General features: G+C 43.0%; 1 protein-coding gene across 4 annotated transcripts in view; it reads right to left on the reverse strand.

The window, feature by feature from the left end:
* dnah5 (dynein, axonemal, heavy chain 5) overlaps nucleotides 1-20,510 on the reverse strand; it is a 610,401-nt gene that overhangs the window by 465,331 nt on the left and 124,560 nt on the right. For all 4 annotated transcript variants that reach the window (XM_068058833.1, XM_068058843.1, XM_068058824.1 and 1 more), the window contains 2 exons: nucleotides 3,390-3,524; nucleotides 1,146-1,230 (listed from right to left, as the gene is read on the reverse strand). In XM_068058833.1, coding sequence (XP_067914934.1) covers nucleotides 1,146-1,230; nucleotides 3,390-3,524 — 220 coding nt within the window. The remainder of the gene's footprint in view (nucleotides 1-1,145; nucleotides 1,231-3,389; nucleotides 3,525-20,510) is intronic.

Genomic DNA, 20,510 nt, shown 5'->3' on the forward strand with positions numbered 1-20,510 from the left:
TCAGGAGGCCCCCCCCCCCCCCCGCGCAGGCCGTCAGAAAGCCACATACTTTTTACAGGCGGCTTTTCTGGGGCCTGAGCCGCCCGCCTGCCAACAATAAAATCACTGTGGCAGCGAGGGCAGGCCCTTCCTTATGTGGTCGTTAACTGCCCACTTAAGGGCCTTGACTGGCCTGGGGCAGACCGTTTTCCGCCGCCGCCACCCTGCATAAAATGGCAGCGGTGGCAGGAGCAAGTCAGGATGGTCCCCCCAAGCCTCCAACTCCATTATACACCTCCCCACTACCATCCCGCTCTTTGGGGGTGGGGGGGGGGGGCATAAAATTCCAGCCAAGGAATTACAATTTTAAAAAGATTGATGGGATGTTTTAAAATGGCCTGTGTAAAAAGTACACTTCTCAGCAATTCTAAAAATTCCTCAACTAAAATCATAGTTTCTTAACAAGTACAGGTCATGTTAGCTTAACAAGTTTAATCCCATAAGCAGCTGAACTATACAGACCAAGATCCCAAGTTAGATTTCCAGTCTGTGGTGAGTTAGCTCATTTCAGCAGGGGTGGTGGTCAGTGTCCTCAGCACCTCTGGCTTTGGAAGAGGAAAAGTGGCCAGTGTGGCTGCTCCTGGCCACTATCAATTCACCGATGATCCAATGGATGGAATTTGTGCAAGGACAGGATTGGGCTCAAGCTTTGGTAATGCCTGCAGTGGTCGAACAGCAAACTGAATCGTTACAGCTCACACGTAAATAATAGCCACTTAAGACAAGGTATCACAGGGCAACCAGTGCACTTGGAACTGTACCTCAGCAAAGATAACAATATACATAACAATGCAGGTTTCTCTCGAATGATTATGTTACATACTTTCAGTTAATTGAATAAGTGCTCAAATTGTATCCAGCTCCCAGAAAGCTGCACAATGACAAAGACTTCTTATACATACGAACAATAAGTATCAAGCCTCAGTGCTAGGCAACAGATCGTCAACAATGTCACTTGGATGGATTTTTAAGATAATGCTTCTTATTATCAGTAACACTGAAAGTAACAGACTACATAAAAATGCTTAATGTTTACCTCTGAATCTCTACACCAAGTTAGTGAGAGATAGGATTAGTTCACTTAATCTTTTATTTATTTTCTTTACCTGTTTCAGTTGGTTCCACATCTTGATAATAAAACATAAGATGAGGAAGCCCTCCTGCAGCAAAAAATGAATCTATGCGTTCAATCTGTAAAATTAAAAGAAACCATAGAAGCCAAAAATTGTAACTTGTAAATGAAGGTGTAAGAGCATGTTCTGAGCTAGTTATTCTCAAACACAGTTTCAGCAAAAGGAAAATTGCATTAACTTCAAAAATCAAGGGCACTTTTAAGAAGTTGAAAGTGAAGTTTAATGTATTAGTGATGGAGACCATAGTAAATTACGCAGTTCCCTTTCACTCATGTCAAGAAGCAAAGAAAGATTTGCATTTATACAGGCTCAGTCATTGAGTATGTTCAAGAGAGAGATCAATAGATTTCTAAATATTAAAGATATTAAGGTAGAATGTTCCTGTATATATATATATATATATATATATATGTCACTGTTGCACTGCAGGAAACATGGCAGTCAATTTACACAGAGCAAAATGTTAAAAAAGGCAGTGAAATAAATGACTAGATAATCTGTTTTACTGATGTTCAGTGAGGGGTAAATATTTGCTAGGACACCAGGAAGAACTCCCCTGCTCCTGTTTGAATAGTGCTATGGGATCTTTTATCTGAAAAGGCAGATGGGGCCTTGGTTTAACGCCTCATCTAAAAGTCAACACGTCTAACAGTGCATTACTCCCTCAATTCTGCACTGAGTACCAGCCTAGATTATGTGCTCAGGTTTCTGGGGTGTGATTTGAATCCACTACTGTCTTATTTAGAGGCAAGAGTGCTACCATTGAGCCAAAGCTGACCGCTTTGTAGTGAATAATAGGGATCATTTTTAATGTTACTCTCTGGGCAGTAAGCTGGCAGAGCAAATCATCCACGCTTTATAGAAACCACCAATTTTTGTTTCTTCCCCTTGCCTGCAGCAACAGGCAGCCATACCACTGAAATCCTGGTCATAAAATGCAAATTTGACTGACCAGAGAAAATCAAATTGGCTCAGTAGCTGGACAGAAATCACGTCTAGCTACACTTCAAATGGAAACTCCACCGAATCAGCAAATCCAGCTCCTTGCCTTAAGTCAGTGTCCCCAGGCTGCTGAGCAACTTGGCATGTAGGAAACCCACATAATACCACAATCTGGCACAGCTGGCAAGTTGCAAATGGACTGCTATTATGCTGCTTTGTTTTCAAGTTTGTTTACTCAGGTGTACTTCATTTCATGTATGAAGAAAATGCATCATAGAATTAGCACTCATTTTCTATGGAACTACAATATCCAGAATGCACCATGACAGCTACATCAAGGCAATTAGGTAAAAAATCTTACATGTTACATATAAAGTGCAAGCAGCAAGGAAGAACACAAAGATTAAAATTCAATTTTACAGCCATTTTTTTTTACAGTTTTAACCATAAAATAAAATAGTTAAGCTAACAATGCTGTTTAGGATGAGGTTTTTTTTGCATTGCAGGTACAGACTTCTGTAACATTCAAGGCTGCAGTCAATCAGTCCCAGAGCACACCAAATGACTAGCTGTGAGTAGTGCTGGTCATTGGAAGGTGGATAGTGAATAACATCTCCTTGGTTCAGAGTTATATCAACGGCAAGAATCACAAATCCATCATGGTATTGTGGAGAAAAGTATCTTTTAAAATCATACAAACTTCTGAAAAAATGTCAAAGTATTTGGGAAGGAGGGGGAAAGAATAAACAGACAAACAGAATACTACAAATCTACTATGAAAAATAGTACAAAAATGATATAATATACATAACTGAGAATAAGCCTTTGTGAAGGTATATCTTAAACAAACTTTGAAAAAGCATAGATAAGTAGTTTGAAAATATTGTGGGCTAGAAATTCAAAGACGCTGTGCCCATTTTACAAGTTCTGTTCAGTAAAATATAGCCTAACTAACTTGCAACCTAACCAAATGCTCCTCACGGCTTCACTACACCTCTGAAGACCACTGCCAGTTCTCACTTGCCCTTGCCCTCTCCTGATCGCTGCCCTAATTGTCAGATCTTTTATCTTTCATTATTAATAAGATGTAGAGGATTATTATCTTATGCCAGCTGTGTGATATATTATTTAAGTATATTTGCTGCATTGGTGGTAAGGAAAAATACAGTGAAAGTTTGGCTGCAGTAAGACTGGCAAACATGAGAAATCATATCCCAGGTCTTGAACTTTATTCTTCTTGTTAGCTTAAAACATTTCAATAATGTTTAGGTTTACCTGACAGCCTTCCAGAATGGCATCTTCCACCTCAGCTTTTTCCAGTCCAAGACATGAGGCCACAACCCCCAAAATGTAGTCATGTCTACCGTCCAACTGAGCCCGTTTGGCTTCTCTTTCCTCTTTTAGCTTTTGCTGCAAGAGATATAGTTTTAGTTACAAAACTTGAATATATAATCAAGAAGGTTTTTGTGTCCTTAACGTAATTCCTTCTTGTTTAAAATTGCATGATTATAACTATTTGATTGTTTTGACACCTATTCATATTGTAATACACCTCCTACACAACCTGCATATGATAGTTCAAAAGTACAGTAAAATTGTAAGTCTCATGATTGACCACAAACATCTTCCTGGATCTCAAACACTTCCTGATTATACAAAAAGTAATTATTCAATCGGTGTGTAAATAGATGCTCCTCATAAAATTGCCAAATTCTAAAATATACAAATTCGTACATTCTTATTTTAGAATTCAGGGTGCACCTTTACACAGTGTTAAAGTACCCATATCCACCATGATGGTAAAATCACCATAACTATATTTTGTATCTTATGTATAAATCAATACAAAGGCTTCTAAGTCCATGGTTAGGTCTGAATGGAAGAACGTAGCATTCAATTAATTTTATGATAACATTAAGCAAAATAAGTGATAATATTATAACACTTAATTGTAAAATTTAAGCAACAGATTATGAGTTATATTAAAAATGACAAAACATTATTTAGAACAAAAGTTATTGAGTATACATTAATGGAATATCACAAAAAATGCACTTGTTATTCATGGGGAGGGTGAAGTTATACAATCATCACATTGATGGATAAGCTAAAAAAAAAGGGCGTGCATCTCTGTAATTCAATATTCTTAAAAGGAAGTAGATGAATTGAACTCCAATTAATTCAAAATTGCTACAAACTCTGGAAACAGGAGAGACAGGTTCAATCTTGGAAGAGAGAAATGCTCAGACAGTTTAGAATGAACGCCTTTATACAGAAGAAAGATGAATGCGTACAATTTCATCCACCGTTTCTGTGGGGAGTTTTCAGCTTTTCTTCCGACGTCACTGTGGACGTGCAGGAAATTCCTGTGAAAATTTATCTCCAGAATTTTTTGCACTTTTTTTAAGACTCATTGTTAAGTGTTACAATTCAGACTTACTCCTAACATTGTATACCTGTGCTCACAACAGCAAGAAACTTTACAAAAGCATAACTGTGCCTCCTGTGAACAAAAACCTATTAGCTCACGGATGGAGTGAATAGGTTACTGTGCTTCGAGATTTACAATTATCCTTTTACCAAGATTCTTTTTATTCTTTCACGGGATGTGGGCATAGCTGGCTAGACCAGCATTTATTGCCCATCCCTAATTGCCCTTGAGAAGATGGTGGTGAGCTGCCTTCTTGAACCGCTGCAATCCATGTGGGGTAGGTACGTCCACAGTGCTGTATGGAAGGCAGTTCCAGGATTTTGACCCAGTGATAGTGAAGGAACAGCGATATAGTTCCAAGTCAGGATGGTGTGTGGCTTGGAGGGGAACTTGCAGGTGGTGGTGTTCCCATGCATCTGCTGCCCTTGTCCTTCTAGGTGGTAGAGGTTGTGAGTTTGGAAGGTGCTGTTGAAGGAGGTGTGGTGAGTTGCTGCAGTGCATCTTGTAGATGGTACACACTGCTGCCACTGTGCATCGGTGGTGAAGGGAGTGAATGTTTTTGGATGGGGTGCCAATCAAGTGAGCTGCTTTGTCCTCGATGATGTCAAGCTTCTTGAGTGTTGTTGGAGTTTCATCCATTCAGGCAGTGCAGAGTAACCCATCACACTCCTGACTTGTGCCTTGTAGACGATGGACAGACTTTGGGGAGACAGGAGGTGAGTTACTCGGAGCAGAATTCTCAGATTCTGACCTGCTCTAGTAGCCACAGTATTTATGTGGCTGCTCCAGTTCAGTTTCTGGTCAATAGTAACCACCATCGTTTCCCCGCCCCAGGATGTTGATAGTGGGGGATTTGGCAATTTCATACCAGAAGACATGCCCATCATGCATCTCTTCAACATGGAGAAAGATATTTTGGCTCAGATAGTTCAGGCTAAACTACCAGTCAAATGTGTCATATGAAATACTTCCAGAAGTCTAATAAGCCAGCTGATGAACTGTAATATAGCATTTAACTTAGAACAAAGTTTGTATGAAACCAAAATAAAAATTGTCTCTCGTTGCTGTGACATAGAAGATAAACAGTTACACTGAATGAACTGAAATAGGAGCAGGAGTAGGCCATTTGGCCCTTTCAGCTTGCACTGCCATTCAATAAGATCATGGCTGATCTTCTACCACAACTCCACTTTCCCATACTATCCCCATATCCCTTAATTCCCTTAGTAGCCAAAAATCTATTGACCCCTGTCTTGAATGTACTCAACGACTGAACACTGACAGCTCTCTGGGTGGAGAATTCTAAACATTCACAACCCTCTGAGTGAAGAAAATTCTCCTCATCTCAGTCCTAAATGGATGACCCCTTATTCTGAGACAATAACCCATGTTCTAGATTTCCCACCCAGGGAAAACATTTTCTCAGCATCTACTCTGTCAAGCCCCTTAACAATTTTATATGTTTCAATTAGATCACCTCTCATTCTCCTAAACTCCAGGGAATATAGGGCTAGTCTATTCAATCTCTTCTCATAAATTGCTCTGGAGAGAGTACAGAGGAGATTTACAAGAATGTTGCCAGGGCTTGAAAGTAGCAGCGATGAGGAAAGATTGGATCGGCTACGGTTGTTTTCCTTGGAACAGAGGAGGCTGAGGGAGTGACTTAACTGAGAGGTATACAAAATTATGAGGGGCCGAGATAGAGTAGACAGCAAGGACCTGTTTCCCCTGATGGAGAGGTCAGTTACCAGAGGGCACAGATTTAAGGTGATTGGTAGAAGGATTAGTGGTGACATGAGGAAAAACTTTTTCACCCAGAGGGAATCACTGTCTGGAATTCACTGCAGGGAATGGTGGTGGAGACAGAAACCCTCAACTCATTTAAAAGGTACCTCAACATGCACCTGAAGTGCTATAACCTGCAAGGCCATGGACCAGCTGCTGGAAGGTGGGATTAGATTGGGCGGCTAGATTTTTCAGCCAGTGCAGACATGACGGGCTGAATGGCCTCCTTCTGTGTCATAATGTTTCTATGCTTCTATGGTTCATAGGACAATCTCCTCATCCCAGGAATCAGTTTAATGAATCTTCCTTAGGTAAAGAGACAAAACTGCACATAGTGCTCCAGGTGTGGCCTCACCAATGTTCTGTATAATTGTAGGAAGACGTCTTTACTCTTATACTCCAACTTTTGTAACAAAAGTTAACATATCATTTGCCTTCCTAATTCTTTATGCACCCTCATTTTAACTTCCTGTGATTCATGTACACAGGTCCCTGTGAATGCAAACACTTCCCAGTCTTCCACCAAACAAAAAATATTCTGTTTTTGTATTTTTCCTACCAAAACAGATCACTTCACACATGCCATATTGCATTCCATCTGTCATGTTCTTGCCCACTCACCCAATGGGCTGAATTTTAAAGTCCCCCCGAGATGATTTGGGAGGCAGGGGCGCCACAGAATTGTGACAGGAGGTGGTGGGGTGGGGGAGGGGGGGGGGGAGGGGGGGGAGGTGGTGGTGGTGGCGTGGAAGTACTATCGCCTTCCCGTCACTCTGCAATTTTGTCGGGGGTGGAATAAGCTGAAGACGGTCACCCTGCCCAGAGGTCACCTGAGGCCCTTGAGAGGCCTATTAACAGCTTTCAGGGCCTTTTCCCCATGCCACTGGCATTAAGCATTAAACTGGTGGCTGGGGATGGGGGGGGGGGGGGGGTGGTGGTGGTGGACTTCTGCCACAGTGGGAGGTCGCCCAGCAAAACGAGGTGATCTCCCTGCTGGCTTCGTGGCAGCCGTCGTCCGTGGGCCATTTGTGGCCCATGGAGGGCCCCTGCCAGCAATGAAACCACCTCCCTGGATACCCCTCCCCCGTACTAAACCGCCCCAACCTCCCTCCACCCATCTCCACTTACCCGAGGTCCAGATCTCCAGCATTTGGCCTGTGTCCAAGGCATCTGCAGTACCGGCAGTGGCCACCACTCTCAATGGCGCTGCTGATACTACTGATCCGCTGGCTCTGTGATTGGCCAGTAGCTCATAGAGGCGAAATCCCTGTCTTTAAAGGGACGGGGATCCCAGCGCTGGGCTGCAATTGTCCAAGCACCCAACAATCGCGCCAGAGGGGCTACAAATGGCCAGGGCGGGGTTCCACCCACCTTTTCAGCCTGACACCAGGAACCCCACCAGCACCACAAAATTCAGTCCATCTGTCTATATATCTCTGCAGTCTCTTTGCGTCCTCCTCACTGCTTACTTTCCCTCCTAACATTGTATCATCAGCAAACTTGGATACATTGCACTCAGTTCCCTCATCTAAGTTATTAATACAGATAGTAAATATTTGAGGACCAAGTACTGATCTTTGCAGTACTCCACTTGTTAGAGCCTACCAACCAGAAAATGTCCCATTTATTCTTACGATCTGTTTTCAGTCTATTAACCAATCCTCATTCCACGCTAATATATTACCCCCATCCTAATGAGTTCCAATACTATGTAATAATCTCTTATGTGGCACCTTATCAAATGCTTTTTTGAAAATCCAAATACACTAATCCACCATTTCCCACTTATCCATTTACTAGTTACCACCTCCAAATCTCTAACAGATTTGTCAAACACGATTTCTCGTTCATAAATTTACGTTGACTCTGCTTAATCATATTGTTATTTTCTAAGTACCCTGTTACCATGTCCCTAATAATAGATTCTAGCAGTTTGCCTGCTATTAATGTTAGGCTAACTGGCCTATAGATCCCCATTTTCTCTCTTCCTGCTTTCTTCAATAGCAGGTTATGTTTGCTACCTTCCAATCCTGAGAACTGTGCTAGAACCTAAGGAATTCTGGAAGATCAGAACCAATACATCCACTATTCTGCAGCTACCTCTTTTAAAACCCTAGGATGCAGGTTGTCACTTTGTCCCCACTTCATCCTATTAATTGTTCTAGCACTATTTCTTTACTAATACAGATTTCTTTAAGCTCCTCTTTAATTTTACCGGCCTCTGCATCTAATGGGCCCACATTTACTTTTATTAATCTCTTCCTATTTACAAACCTACAGAAACATTTACAATCTCTTCTTATGTCACTTGCTAGTCTACTCTTATATTCTCTTATCTCTTTCTTTATCAATTTTTTGGTCATATTTTGTTGATTTCTAAAGTACTGCCAATCCTCAGGCTTACTACTTTTTTTGGCAACAGTATAATTTTTTTTATTCTTTCATGGGATGTGGGCATCGCTGGCCAAGCCAGCTTTTGTTGCCCATTCCTAATTGCCCTTGGACCGAGTGGCTTGCTAGGCCATTTCAGAGGGCAGTTAAGTGTTAACCACATTGCTGTGGGTCTGGAGTCACATGTAGGCCAGACTAGATAAGGACAGCAGATTTCCTTCCCTCAAGAACATTAATGAACCAGATGGATTTTTAAGACAATCGATGATAGTTTCATGGCACCATTACTGAGACTAGCTTTCAATTCCAGGTGATTACTAATTAATTGAATTTTAATTCCACCAGATTTGAACCCATGTGCCCAGGGCATTAGCATGGGCCTCTAGATTACTAGTCCAGTGACATTGCCACTATGGTACAGTCTCCACTCCCATAAGCCTCTTTTTTTGATCTAATACTATCTTTAACTCCTCTTGTTAGGCACGATTGCGCCACTTTTTTGCCAGGTTTTGGTGTATTAAAGGAATGTATATTTGTCGCAAATTATGTATTAATTCTTTAAATGCTAGCCATTGCTTGTCTACCATCATACCTTTTAATGTAGCTTCCCAATCTATCTTCGCCAACTCGTCTCTCATACCTACACAGTTTACTTTGTTTAGATTTAAGACCGCAGCTTTGGACTTAACTAAATCAGTCTCAAACTTGATATGAAATTCGACTATATTATAGCCACTCTCTAGAGCTCCCTTTACTACAAGATTATTAATTAACCCTTTCTCATTGCACAACAATATATCCAAAACAGTCTGTTCCCTAGTTGGTTCCTCAACATACTGATCTCGATAACTGTCTTGCATACATTCCATTAACTCAACCTCCACACTATTATTGCAAATTTAGTTTATATGTCCATATGAAGACGAAAGTCCCCCATGACTATTGCATTAGCATTATTACATGCACCTTTAATTTCCTGTTTTATACTCTGTTGCACACTAGGGGCTGGATTTTACCAGCCCCCCGACATTGGTGAGGAGCCCTGAAAATGTCTCTGGAAGAGGCCCGCCATGGTCCTCGACACTGGGAAGGCCCCGCCCTATATTACTGGCGGCCTTTGGTGGCCCCCCCACTGCTCGGCGACAGCACCATCATTTCAATATATTAATTTGTTGAAATGAAAGAATAATGACTTAACTAGTCGCGCCGGCTATCCCGCTCTCATATTATGGCCGATGGCTGGCACTCCCGCGTCATCCAATCTCTGGCCGGAGATCCAATGTGGGACACTGGTGGGGAGGCGGGGGAGAAGGTAAGTATTTCAGTATGGAGGGGCAGGGAAAAAACTTAGCTGATTAGTCGAGGGGGTGATGGGAAGGGGTAAAGGAAAAAGTGTCTGAACTTTGGTGAAGGTGCTAAATTGGGGGAAGGCTAATTCTAACAATATTAGGCAGGAACTGAAGAATTTAGATTGGGGGCGGCTGTTTGAGGGTAAATCAACATCTGACATGTGGGAGTCTTTCAAACGTCAGTTGATTAGAATCCAGGACCGACATGTTCCTGTGAGGATGAAGGATAAGTCTGGCAAGTTTCGGGAATCTTGGATAACAAGGGATATTGTGAGCCTCGTCAAAAAGAAAAAGGAAGCATACGTAAGGACTAGAAGGCTGGGAACAGACAAAGCCCTTGAGGAATAGAAAGAAAGTAGGAAGGAACTTAAGCAAGGAGTCAGGAAGGCTAAAAGGGGTCAAGAAAAGTCATTGGCAAACTGGATTAAGGAGAATCCCAAGGCTTTTTATACGTATATAAAGAGCAAGTGGGTAGCCAGGGAAAGGGTTGTCCCACTCGAGGATAGAGGAGGGAATCTATGCGTGGAGCCAGAGGAAATGGGCGAGGTATTAAATGAGTACTTTGCATCATTATTCACCAAAGAGAAGGACTTGGTGGATGATGAGTCTAGGGAAGGGAGTGTAGATAGTCTGGGTCATGTCGATATCAAAAAGGAGGAGCTGTTGGGCGTCTTAAAAAACATTAAGGTAGATAAGTCCCCAGGGCCTGATGGGATCTACCCCAGAATACTGAGGGAGGCAAGGGAGGAAATTGCTGGGGCCTTGACAGAAATCTTTGTCTCCTCATTGGCTACAGGTGAGGTCCCAGAGGACTGGAGAATAGCCCATGGTGTTCCTTTGTTTAAGAAGGGTAGCAAGGATAATCCAGGAAATTACAGGCTGGTGAGCCTTACATCAGTGGTAGGTAAATTATTGGAGAGGATTCTTCGGGACAGGATTTACTCCCATTTGGAAACAAATGGACGTATTAGCGAGAGGCAGTATGGTTTTGTGAAGGGGAGGTCATGTCTCACTAACTTGATCGAGTTTTTTGAGGAAGTGACGAAGATGATTGATGAAGGAAGGGCAGTGGATGTTATCTATATGGACTTCAGTAAAGCCTTTGACAAGGTCTCTCATGGCAGACTGGTACAAAAGGTGAAGTCACACAGGATCAGAGGTGAGCTGGCAAGATGGATACAGAACTGGCTCGGTCACAGAAGACAGAGGGTAGCAGTGGAAGGGTGCTTTTCTGAATGGAGGGCTGTGACTAGTAGTGTTCCGCAGGGATCAGTGCTGTGACCTTTGCTGTTTGTAGTATATATAAATGATTTGGAGGAAAATGTAGCTGGTCTGATTAGTAAGTTTGCAGACAACACAAAGGTTGGTGGAGTTGCGGATAGTGATGAGGATTGTCAGAGGATACAGCAGGATATAGATCGGTAGGAGAATTGGGGGGAGAAATGGCAGATGGAGTTTAATCCGGACAAATGTGAGGTAATGCATTTTGGAAGGTCTAATACAGGTGGGAAGTATACAGTAAATGGCAGAACCCTTAGGAGTATTGACAGGCAGAGAGATCTGGGCGTACAGGTCCACAGATCACTGAAAGTGGCAACGCAGGTGGATAAGGTAGACAAGAAGGCATACGGCATGCTTGCCTTCATCGGCCGGGGCACACAGTACAAAAATTGGCAAGTCATGCTGCAGCTGTACAGAACCTTAGTTAGGGCACACTTGGAATATTGCGTACAATTCTGGTCGCCACACTACCAGAAGGATGTGGAGGCTTTGGAGAGGGTACGGAAGAGGTTTACCAGGATGTTTCCTGGTCTGGAGGGTATTAGCTATGAGGAGAGGTTGGATAAACGCGGATTGTTTTCACTGCAACGAGGAGGTGGAGGGGCAACCTGATAGAGGTCTACAAAGTTATGAGTGGCATGGACAGAGTGGATAGTCAGAAGCTTTCTCCCAAGGTGGAAGAGTCAGTTACTAGGGGACATAGGTTTAAGATACGAGGGGCAAAGTTTGGAGGGGATGTGCGAGGCAAGTTTTTTACACAGAGGGTGGTGAGTGCCTGGAACTAGCTGCCGGGGGAGGTGGTGGAAGCAGCTACGATAGCGACGTTTAAGAGGCATCTTGACGAAACATGAATAGGATGGGAATAGAGGGATACAGTCCCCAGAAGTGCAGAAGGTTTTAGTTTAGACAGGCAACAAGATTGGCGCAGGCTTGGAGGGCCGAATGGCCTGTTCCTGTGCTGTGCTGTACTGTTCTTTGTTCTTTGGGGGTGGGGGGGGGCGGTGGCGTGGGGAAGGTCTGATACTCAAGGTAAGTATTTTGTTGTCGGGGGGGGGCGGGGAGAGGGCAGGAATGATACGTAAGGCTATTGGGTAGGAGAGGGGCTGGAAAGATTTCTATAATTATTTTTAATAGTTTAAAATGCACTGCTTCTTTAATAATTGAAACTGTCAGTAAGGAATCTAAGACCTTTAACAATGGTGCCGGTCACTGCGCAGTAACGGACGCCATTGCCGGGGATGGAGCGCTTGCCCCCTCCACGTCATCTGGGGGGCTGGGGAGGGGTATGGTCCACCCCGCCCATGTAAATGAGCTGCAGTGCTAAATATCATGGTGGCTCCACGAGGCAAATCCCACACGTGCGCCCCGCCATCTTGGAAGTGCGCCAGTGGAAAAATTCAGCCCTATAACTACTGTTAGTCTTATAAACGACTCCCACCAATGTTTTCTTCCCCTTGCTGTTTCTTAGTTCCACCCAAACTGATTCTTCTTTTGATTTTCTGAGCTAAGATCCCTCTACTGTCTGTATCCCATCCTTTATTATCCAGGCAATCCCTCCTTCTTTTTCATTTTGCCTATCTCTTCTAAAAATTAAGTATCCTGGAATATTTAGTTCCCAACCTTGGTCACTTTGCATCCACATCTCTGTAATGGCTATTAGATCAAACCAATTAATTTCTTTCTATGCTATTAATTCATCTAATTTGTCGCAAATGCTTCGCACATTCAGACATAGTGCCTTCGCTTTGACCTTTTTCTAATTTTCCTTGACATCACCTTAGTTACTAATGCCCTATTAACTTTGTTACTGTCACTGTCTCCTCCCAACCCACTCTGCTTATTTTTACCCTTCTGTACTTTACGATTCAAATTATTTAATTCTCCTGAATAAATAAGAAATTGCAAATGGCAAACCCATCACTATTTACAGAAATATTTTCGTTTGTTATGGAAACAACTCAGAGCATGCTCTGCTGGAAGTAAAACAGTGTAAGAAATGGTTTGCCAGATGTGCGGCCAGGCATGGAACAGAAGAAGAATGATTGTGACATTCACAGAAAACGAGCTTTGTTTGTTCTTACAGCGGAAAAGTTGTCCACATAATCATTTCACAAAACAGAGATAGTAACTAAACAACCTTGAGCGTGTTAGTTCTTTGTGGCCTATAAACGAGAGTCACTTCTCCTTGAGTTAGCAATAGCTGTCCAGACAGGATTGTGTACTGCTTAAATTTAGGCCTCAAAACAGTGGCATAAGAGATTCTTTCTGAATTAACTGACAGAGCTCCATTTTAAATTAGAAGTTTAAAAGTTTCTTAGAATCATACAACACAGGAGGCCATTCGGCCTATCATGTCTATGCCAATGCTTTGGTGGAGCTATTCAATTAATCTCACTCCAATGCTCTTTCCCCATTACCCTTAAACTTTTCCCTTCAGGTATTTATCCAATTCTGTTTTGAATGATACTACTGAATCTGCTTCCACTACATTTTCAGACCGTACATTCCAGGTCATCATATCTTGCTGCATAAAAAAATGCTTCCTCACGTCACATCTGGTTCTCTTGCCAATCACCTTAAATCCATTTTCCTTTGTGCCACAGGCCCTTCAAGAAAAAATGTGCAAACTCATTTTGTTCAGTATACTCAAAGCCGGAAGCAAGCAGACTTTAATTTTGTGATAGTGGGCTAATCCACTGCACCACTCATTCCTTTCATTTGTCACACCATTTTCAAACTTAAAAAGTCCTTTTCTATTCAGTGGTGGAGCTGGATCATTAAGGGCCAGTATGTGAGCTATAGGCTGATGATGGCCCTAATCCCAGAGGAAGGGTACAACCCATTTAAGAACCTCCCTTTTAAAGATAATTGCACCTGGAGTGGATGGAGACCAGCCCAGTATAAAAGGGGAGGGTTAAGAGAAGTAGACCTGAAAGAGGTTGGGAGTTGAGGAACTGAAAGATGTATTATGCTGTCTTGTTGTGTGTATTGTGCATTAAAAGATGTTTGGAACATTGGTTTATTCATGGACTACTGTTTGTAAGGAAAAGGAGGCTCCGATATGGTAGTAACTATAACATGTGGTGTCAGATGAGGGATCTGAGTCTCTAATAGGAAAAGAAAGAGACCAACCCCAATAAAGGAAACATTTTGGAAATTGGTGTGGACCAAGAGTTCTGCAAGAGACCCAAAGGACAGCACAAGAAAGGATCCTTGAGGCCCAGCTGGAGACCATCTTTCCCCGAGTTGGATAGAGGTCACTGAGTTGAAATAGCAGCAGAGTCAGATGGAGAGGTAGCAATCTTCCATCCAACCCATCTAATGCTGTAGAAATTGACTCCAGAGAGTGATATGGAAGCATACCTCTTTACCTTTCAAAATATGTGCTGAGCGAAAGAGATGGCCACAAGACCAATGGGCTGGCATTATTGGACCTTTAGTAGGCTATGCTTAGAAGGTCTACTTTGACCTGAACCTTCAGACTGTAGCCAACTACCCTCAATTGAAGGTGGAGATCTCGGAAAGGCTGGTGTCACCTTAATGATAGAGGTTGAGGTTCAAATAGTCCTACCAGGAGGGCAAAGCACTCTGCTCTCAAACGTTTGACTTGATTCACATGACCAAATGGTGGCATCAACCTGGCACAGTACCCTCTCCCCCCCCCCGCCCCACCACACCCCAGCCAGGACTATGGAGTTACTGTAATGGACTGCTATCTGAGTCCTTCCATCCAAGATCAGGAAGTGGGTTGGTCAGGGGACTGCTAATGCCCAAGAGTTGATTGACATGATGGAAAGACAACTTGCTACAGAGAAACTGGTGAGATCCCTAGAATTCTTCAGGCCACACAAGCCCTGAGTCTAAAAAATGGGACTGGATCCTGGGTGGATAAAACTTAAGCAGAGGCAAGAAGGTGCTGAATGGCAGTGAAAGGACTTACGAGGGTGGCCCATATAACTGCACATCCTATGATAAACAGGAATCTAGGGAAAATATACAGATGTGATGAGTGGGACTATGCAGTGACACATTGCCTAAACCAAGAGGAACACATGCAATGTAGTCACGGAATCTGGGAATGCCAGAAGGGATTACCCTAGTTGGGTATTGCAGTTTGTGAGCCATATGTAGGTCACTCACCTCTTGCAGGAAACAATAAAGGTAAATGGAAAGAAAGTAATGGCGCTGACTGACTTAGAGTGCAGTAACCCAGGATTCCTCAACTCTAGTCTGGCCTTCAGAGGAATTAGACCAGAGGTGCCTAGAGTTTTAGTCGGCAAATAAGGCCCTATTCCTTATGCTTCTCCAATCCCAAAGGGAAAAGCTGGGCCTGGTACAAGGGAGAACAGAGAACATCCTCTGGCCGACGCCCAGGGGAGTAAATGATAAATTTCAAGGGACTGAATATGTGGCTTTCAATGGGAACAGATGAGAAAAAGTAGTAGTGACAAATGGGCATCCAGTTGAGACTAATAAAGGTCCTGGGTTGTATTACACACTAAAGTATTATCTTTTATACAGACCTGGGGGCACAGAGAGGAAATGGAGCAATTACTTGTGCCACAGACATAGAGATGAACTGTCCTTTATTTGCCCCACAAACGCCTTTTCAGACGTCACCTGGGAACAGAGAAGGCTCCAGAGCAGAAATTGAGGCAATTCTACTAGCCGGGGTGTATGAAGAATTATGTTCTGTAACTCCTGTCCAGAGTGATGACTGTATGGACCCAGGTCTCAATATCATGCACTATTAATCCCTCCCAATAATTTAGGTACCCTTTATAAGTAGCTCTGGAGAAGTCAGCACAAGGAAACCAGTAGATTTGGTGACTATGCCAAGCATTACCGAGTTGATTCCACCAAGGATCACAAACTCTAAAACCGTAGTCGCTGAACTTAGTGAAGATGTTCTCCAGGTTGACAATCCCAAAGGAAATCTTAATGGACAGGGGACTGTGTCCAAACTGACAAAAGACCTTGCACTCAGCTCCACATCAGGAGCCTAAGGACCTCTTTGTACCATCCTCAAGCCAATGGCCTTGTGGAGAGGTTCAATAGAATCCTCAAGAGCATGCTAAAAAATGGTGTGGATAAGGATGGGAAAACTGGAAAACTGGGATACCTTACTGCCGTACTTCTCGTTTGCAGTTAGCGTGGTGTCCAAGTCTTCCCCATTTAAGCTGCTGTATGGGCAACAGCCTTGCAGAATCCTCGACATCGCCAATGAGGAATTAGAGGAACAAAACAGTCCCTCCAAAAAATATTGTCGAGCACATAATGAAGATAAGGGAGCAGACAATGTGGTTCCACCCATAGTAAAGGCTCATTTTGGGAGGGCACAGGAAAACCAGAGATCCAAGTATAATAAAGAGGTTGAGGTCTGGAGATTCCAATAAGTAACCACGTTATGGTCCTTGTTTCCATACCTGAAAGCAAGCTCTTTGCACAGGGAATTTGGAGGTTAGAGGCTGTAGGCCCAATGAACTATATGTTCAGACACTTCAAAAGACTATCTGAGCAAATATACCACGTGAACCTCCTGAAGCCATGGAGAGAGAGGCTCTCGCAGTGATGGAGGAACCACTACGGGCTCTAACCCCTAGGTACAAAGGAAGTTCACCTCTCTAGTGAACTGACTGAGGATCAGTATAGACAGGCTCAGGACCTGGTACACCGGAACAATGATGTATTCACATCTTGATCCGGGACGATGAAGGTGATCTGCCATGACATGGTGTGACAATAGTAAGACTTGTGTTACGACCAGGTGAGAAAGAGGTCTAGTGGTCCCTTTCAGCCTTCACCAGGTCTTACCGTAACAGGGTTTAATTTTAAACACACCATGCTTTTTAGCTCCCCCTTGTTCACAGCTTTCCAATTATTAGACAAAGAAACCAGCAAACAAGATTTCTCAGATTTAAAGAAGAAAAGTTGAAATTTATTAAACTTAAACTTAAAATCGAATTCAGTTAACGCCTACGGATACACGACGCACCCATGCTAGAATGCATACGCAATACACACATGCAAATAGAGACAGAAAAGAACAAAAGAAAAATAAAGTGGAAAAGTTTGAGGCAATATCTGAAGAGTTGTTGTTACGGTTCTTCGAGCTCACTGTAGAGTCCTTGATTGTAGGTAGATCTTGCTTTTCCTTGGGGCCCAGTATTCTTCTTAAACCTTGTTCGCTGTAGGAGACTTTTCTCTCTTGAGGTTCATGTGTCTTCAGTGGATTCGGAGGCTTGTGAGAAAGAGATGGAAGCAGACAGGAGAGAGCTTCTCAGTCCAGGAGCAAACTGCTTTCTGCTTTCTTTTTGTACAGATTCAAAAAACTCAAGTTGTCCACAGGTTAGTCATGTGAATAGCTGTTTTGACCATGTCCATTTGTGTATTCGGCCATCTTAGCAGTCAGCCTGGAATGCAAGCACCCCCACCTTCAACCTCTGGTGATCAAAAGTCCATTGTGGGTTGAGTGTGTCAGGGAATGGCTGCTTCGTCCTTCCAAACACTGTCTGTTAATATGCAAATGTCTTTTCCAGCCACGGCTGATCTGTTTAACAAGTCTTCTTCACTCCAGTAACCGTTTAAAATCAACGTTCATGACAAAATTAATGTGCCTCATTCTTGGCAGGTGCGGGCCTAGCATGACACTTGACAGAATCCAGAAGCCAAACGCAGGAAGGTTGGCCAGGAGGTTAAAAGGTTATCTGTGACTGAAGAATCATATAGTGACTGGAATAGTTTGATTGTTTAAATTACAAAACCCAATGTGGTTCTATAATGACTTTTGGAAACTGAATAAGGTACCTAAATTCGATGCAAACTTGATGCCCCAGGTGGCTGAGTTGATTAGGAGATTGCCATTTGGATAGCATGCAGCCCCAGCCACCTTCCAAAAACTCCTGAACCAAGTATTAGAGAGATACAGCACTGAAACAGACCCTCTGGGCTGCTGACCAACAACCACCCATTTATACTAATCCTACATTAATCCCATATGCCCTACCACATCCCCACCAACTCCCTACACTCGGGGCAATTTACAATGGCCAATTTACCTATCGACCTGCAAGTCTTTGGCTGTGGGAGGAAACGGGAGCAGGCGGCAGAAACCCACGCAGTCACAGGGAGAACTTGCAAACTCCGCACAGGCTGTCCCCAGAACTGAACGCAGGTCGCTGGAGCTGTGAGGCTGCGGTGCTAACCACTGTGCCACTGTGCCACCCTATTGAGGCCCCCTACCTGGTATGTCATCTGTAATACACATTCCTGCAAATTAGAGGCTGTTAGACAGCCTAGGGATGTTTGGGCTCATGACAAACTTAGAGAAGTGTCACAGTGGGTTGTCAGAGATCACATATCTCAAGTACACTGTAGATGAGGTGTGTGGGGCAGTGGGTGGGTGGGGATGGTGAAGCCTCAGGTAAACAAGGTAAAAACTAGAAAAGACTTGCCCTGACCAGGAAGTAAGAACAAATTCAAGGCTTTTTTAGGCATTGTCAGTAATTATCAATGATGTATACCTGACTTGGCTACCTGAGCCACCCCTCTAATCGATCTGACTAAAGCTGAGACACCAAACAAGGTACAGTGGACTCCTGAGATGGAGTTTGCTTTCAAGGACCTGAGCCAACCGTTGTGTAATAATTCTGTGCTCATGATCCCAGACTTCAGAAAACAAGTTGGGTTGCAAACTGATGCCTCAGAAGTGTGTTTGGGAGCTGTACTCTCTCAAATGGTTGACAGAATTTGCTCACAATACCATGGCCCAAATAGTAAGTAAAATAACAAGGATCCCAAGACCAATTTCTGGTGCACCTCACTAATAATTTCTTCCCAGCCTGAAAAGTTTCCACTTATGCCAACCTTCTGTTCCCTCCTTTTAAGGCTTTTTGAAAGCTCCAACAGGTTATTTAAATGTGACTTTCCGCTGCTCCACAGTATCTCAGCTAGTTACATCTGTGAGTAGTTGAACCATATGAAACAGCAAAGTTCCAGCTTTGGTATTCCATGAGTGCTGAGTTGACTAATGTCAGTTGGAGCAGTGGCAGTGTGCCACAATACCTTTTATTGGCCTGGGTTAAGGAGGGGAGAATTGACGACGAGCCCCATTCCTGATTGCTGTCCAGCAACTCCTGCTGGCTGGGCACACGTGGAAGGCAGATGAGTGCAGGACCAGGCACTGCAAAGATATTCAGTCCATGGTTAAATAGTTTGCTGACACTCATTATCAATTTAACACATGAAGGTGACCACCTTAGCGGAATCATAGACATTTACAGCACAGAAGGAGGCCATTCAGCCTATCATGTAAGATAATGGAAATTGGACACCACTATCAAACAGTACCCAGCAAGAATTCAGTGCTTCCAGGACAGAAAGGAAAGAGGGGAAGAAATTTGCTGAAACAGTGAGGGACAAATATTTACTTATTCACTTTTAGCACATATTTTTCCTAGCATTCATCCACGACTGGCCTGAAATTCATGCTTGGGTAATTTTATTAAATAGTAGTAGATATGGCATGTCGGTAGAAAATTATAAGTATCAATATTCATTGCTGTTATCACCATTTCTACTCCTCCAACAGTGTACATTTATAAAATGTTAGTCAAAAAGCTGCTTTGTGCTTTTTGTTAAGATCAATCATGTGGAAGTCATGCACTATTTCAAAACATCACAGTCAAAATTAAAAAGTAAATGTTTCAATCCAAATCAGATTTATTGTCAGATGCCTTAATGCTTCAGAAGTATCTCCACGAAGCAAATTGTCTGGACCAGGAACTCTATTTAAGAATATCCAACTTATTTCTAATCGTAACCATTGATACGGGTCAACAGAGAAACAATGGTGCTTATTGATTTCCTGGCTAACAGCTGCCCACAGAACTTTCACTGGTTTCTCAGTGTAGATTTCTTCTAATCTCCTGTTTGATCTGGCACAGCACCTTCTACAGGGGATCTATGGTGTCTATGAGCCAGGCAAAAAAACAGCAAGGCTCTTCAACCAATCAGATTGAAGAATCCTCACCATGGCAAACCGGGCAAGAAATTAAGCTCACTAGTGCCCTTTTTTTGGTATTACAAGTGCCTTTAGAGCTCCAAAATTGTTTCCGCAATGCCCCTCATACTTGTGGCATGAATCACGTTGGGATGTTG

This window comes from Heterodontus francisci, chromosome 2 (assembly GCF_036365525.1).
Source record: "Heterodontus francisci isolate sHetFra1 chromosome 2, sHetFra1.hap1, whole genome shotgun sequence".
Classification (NCBI taxonomy): Eukaryota; Metazoa; Chordata; class Chondrichthyes; order Heterodontiformes; family Heterodontidae; genus Heterodontus; species Heterodontus francisci.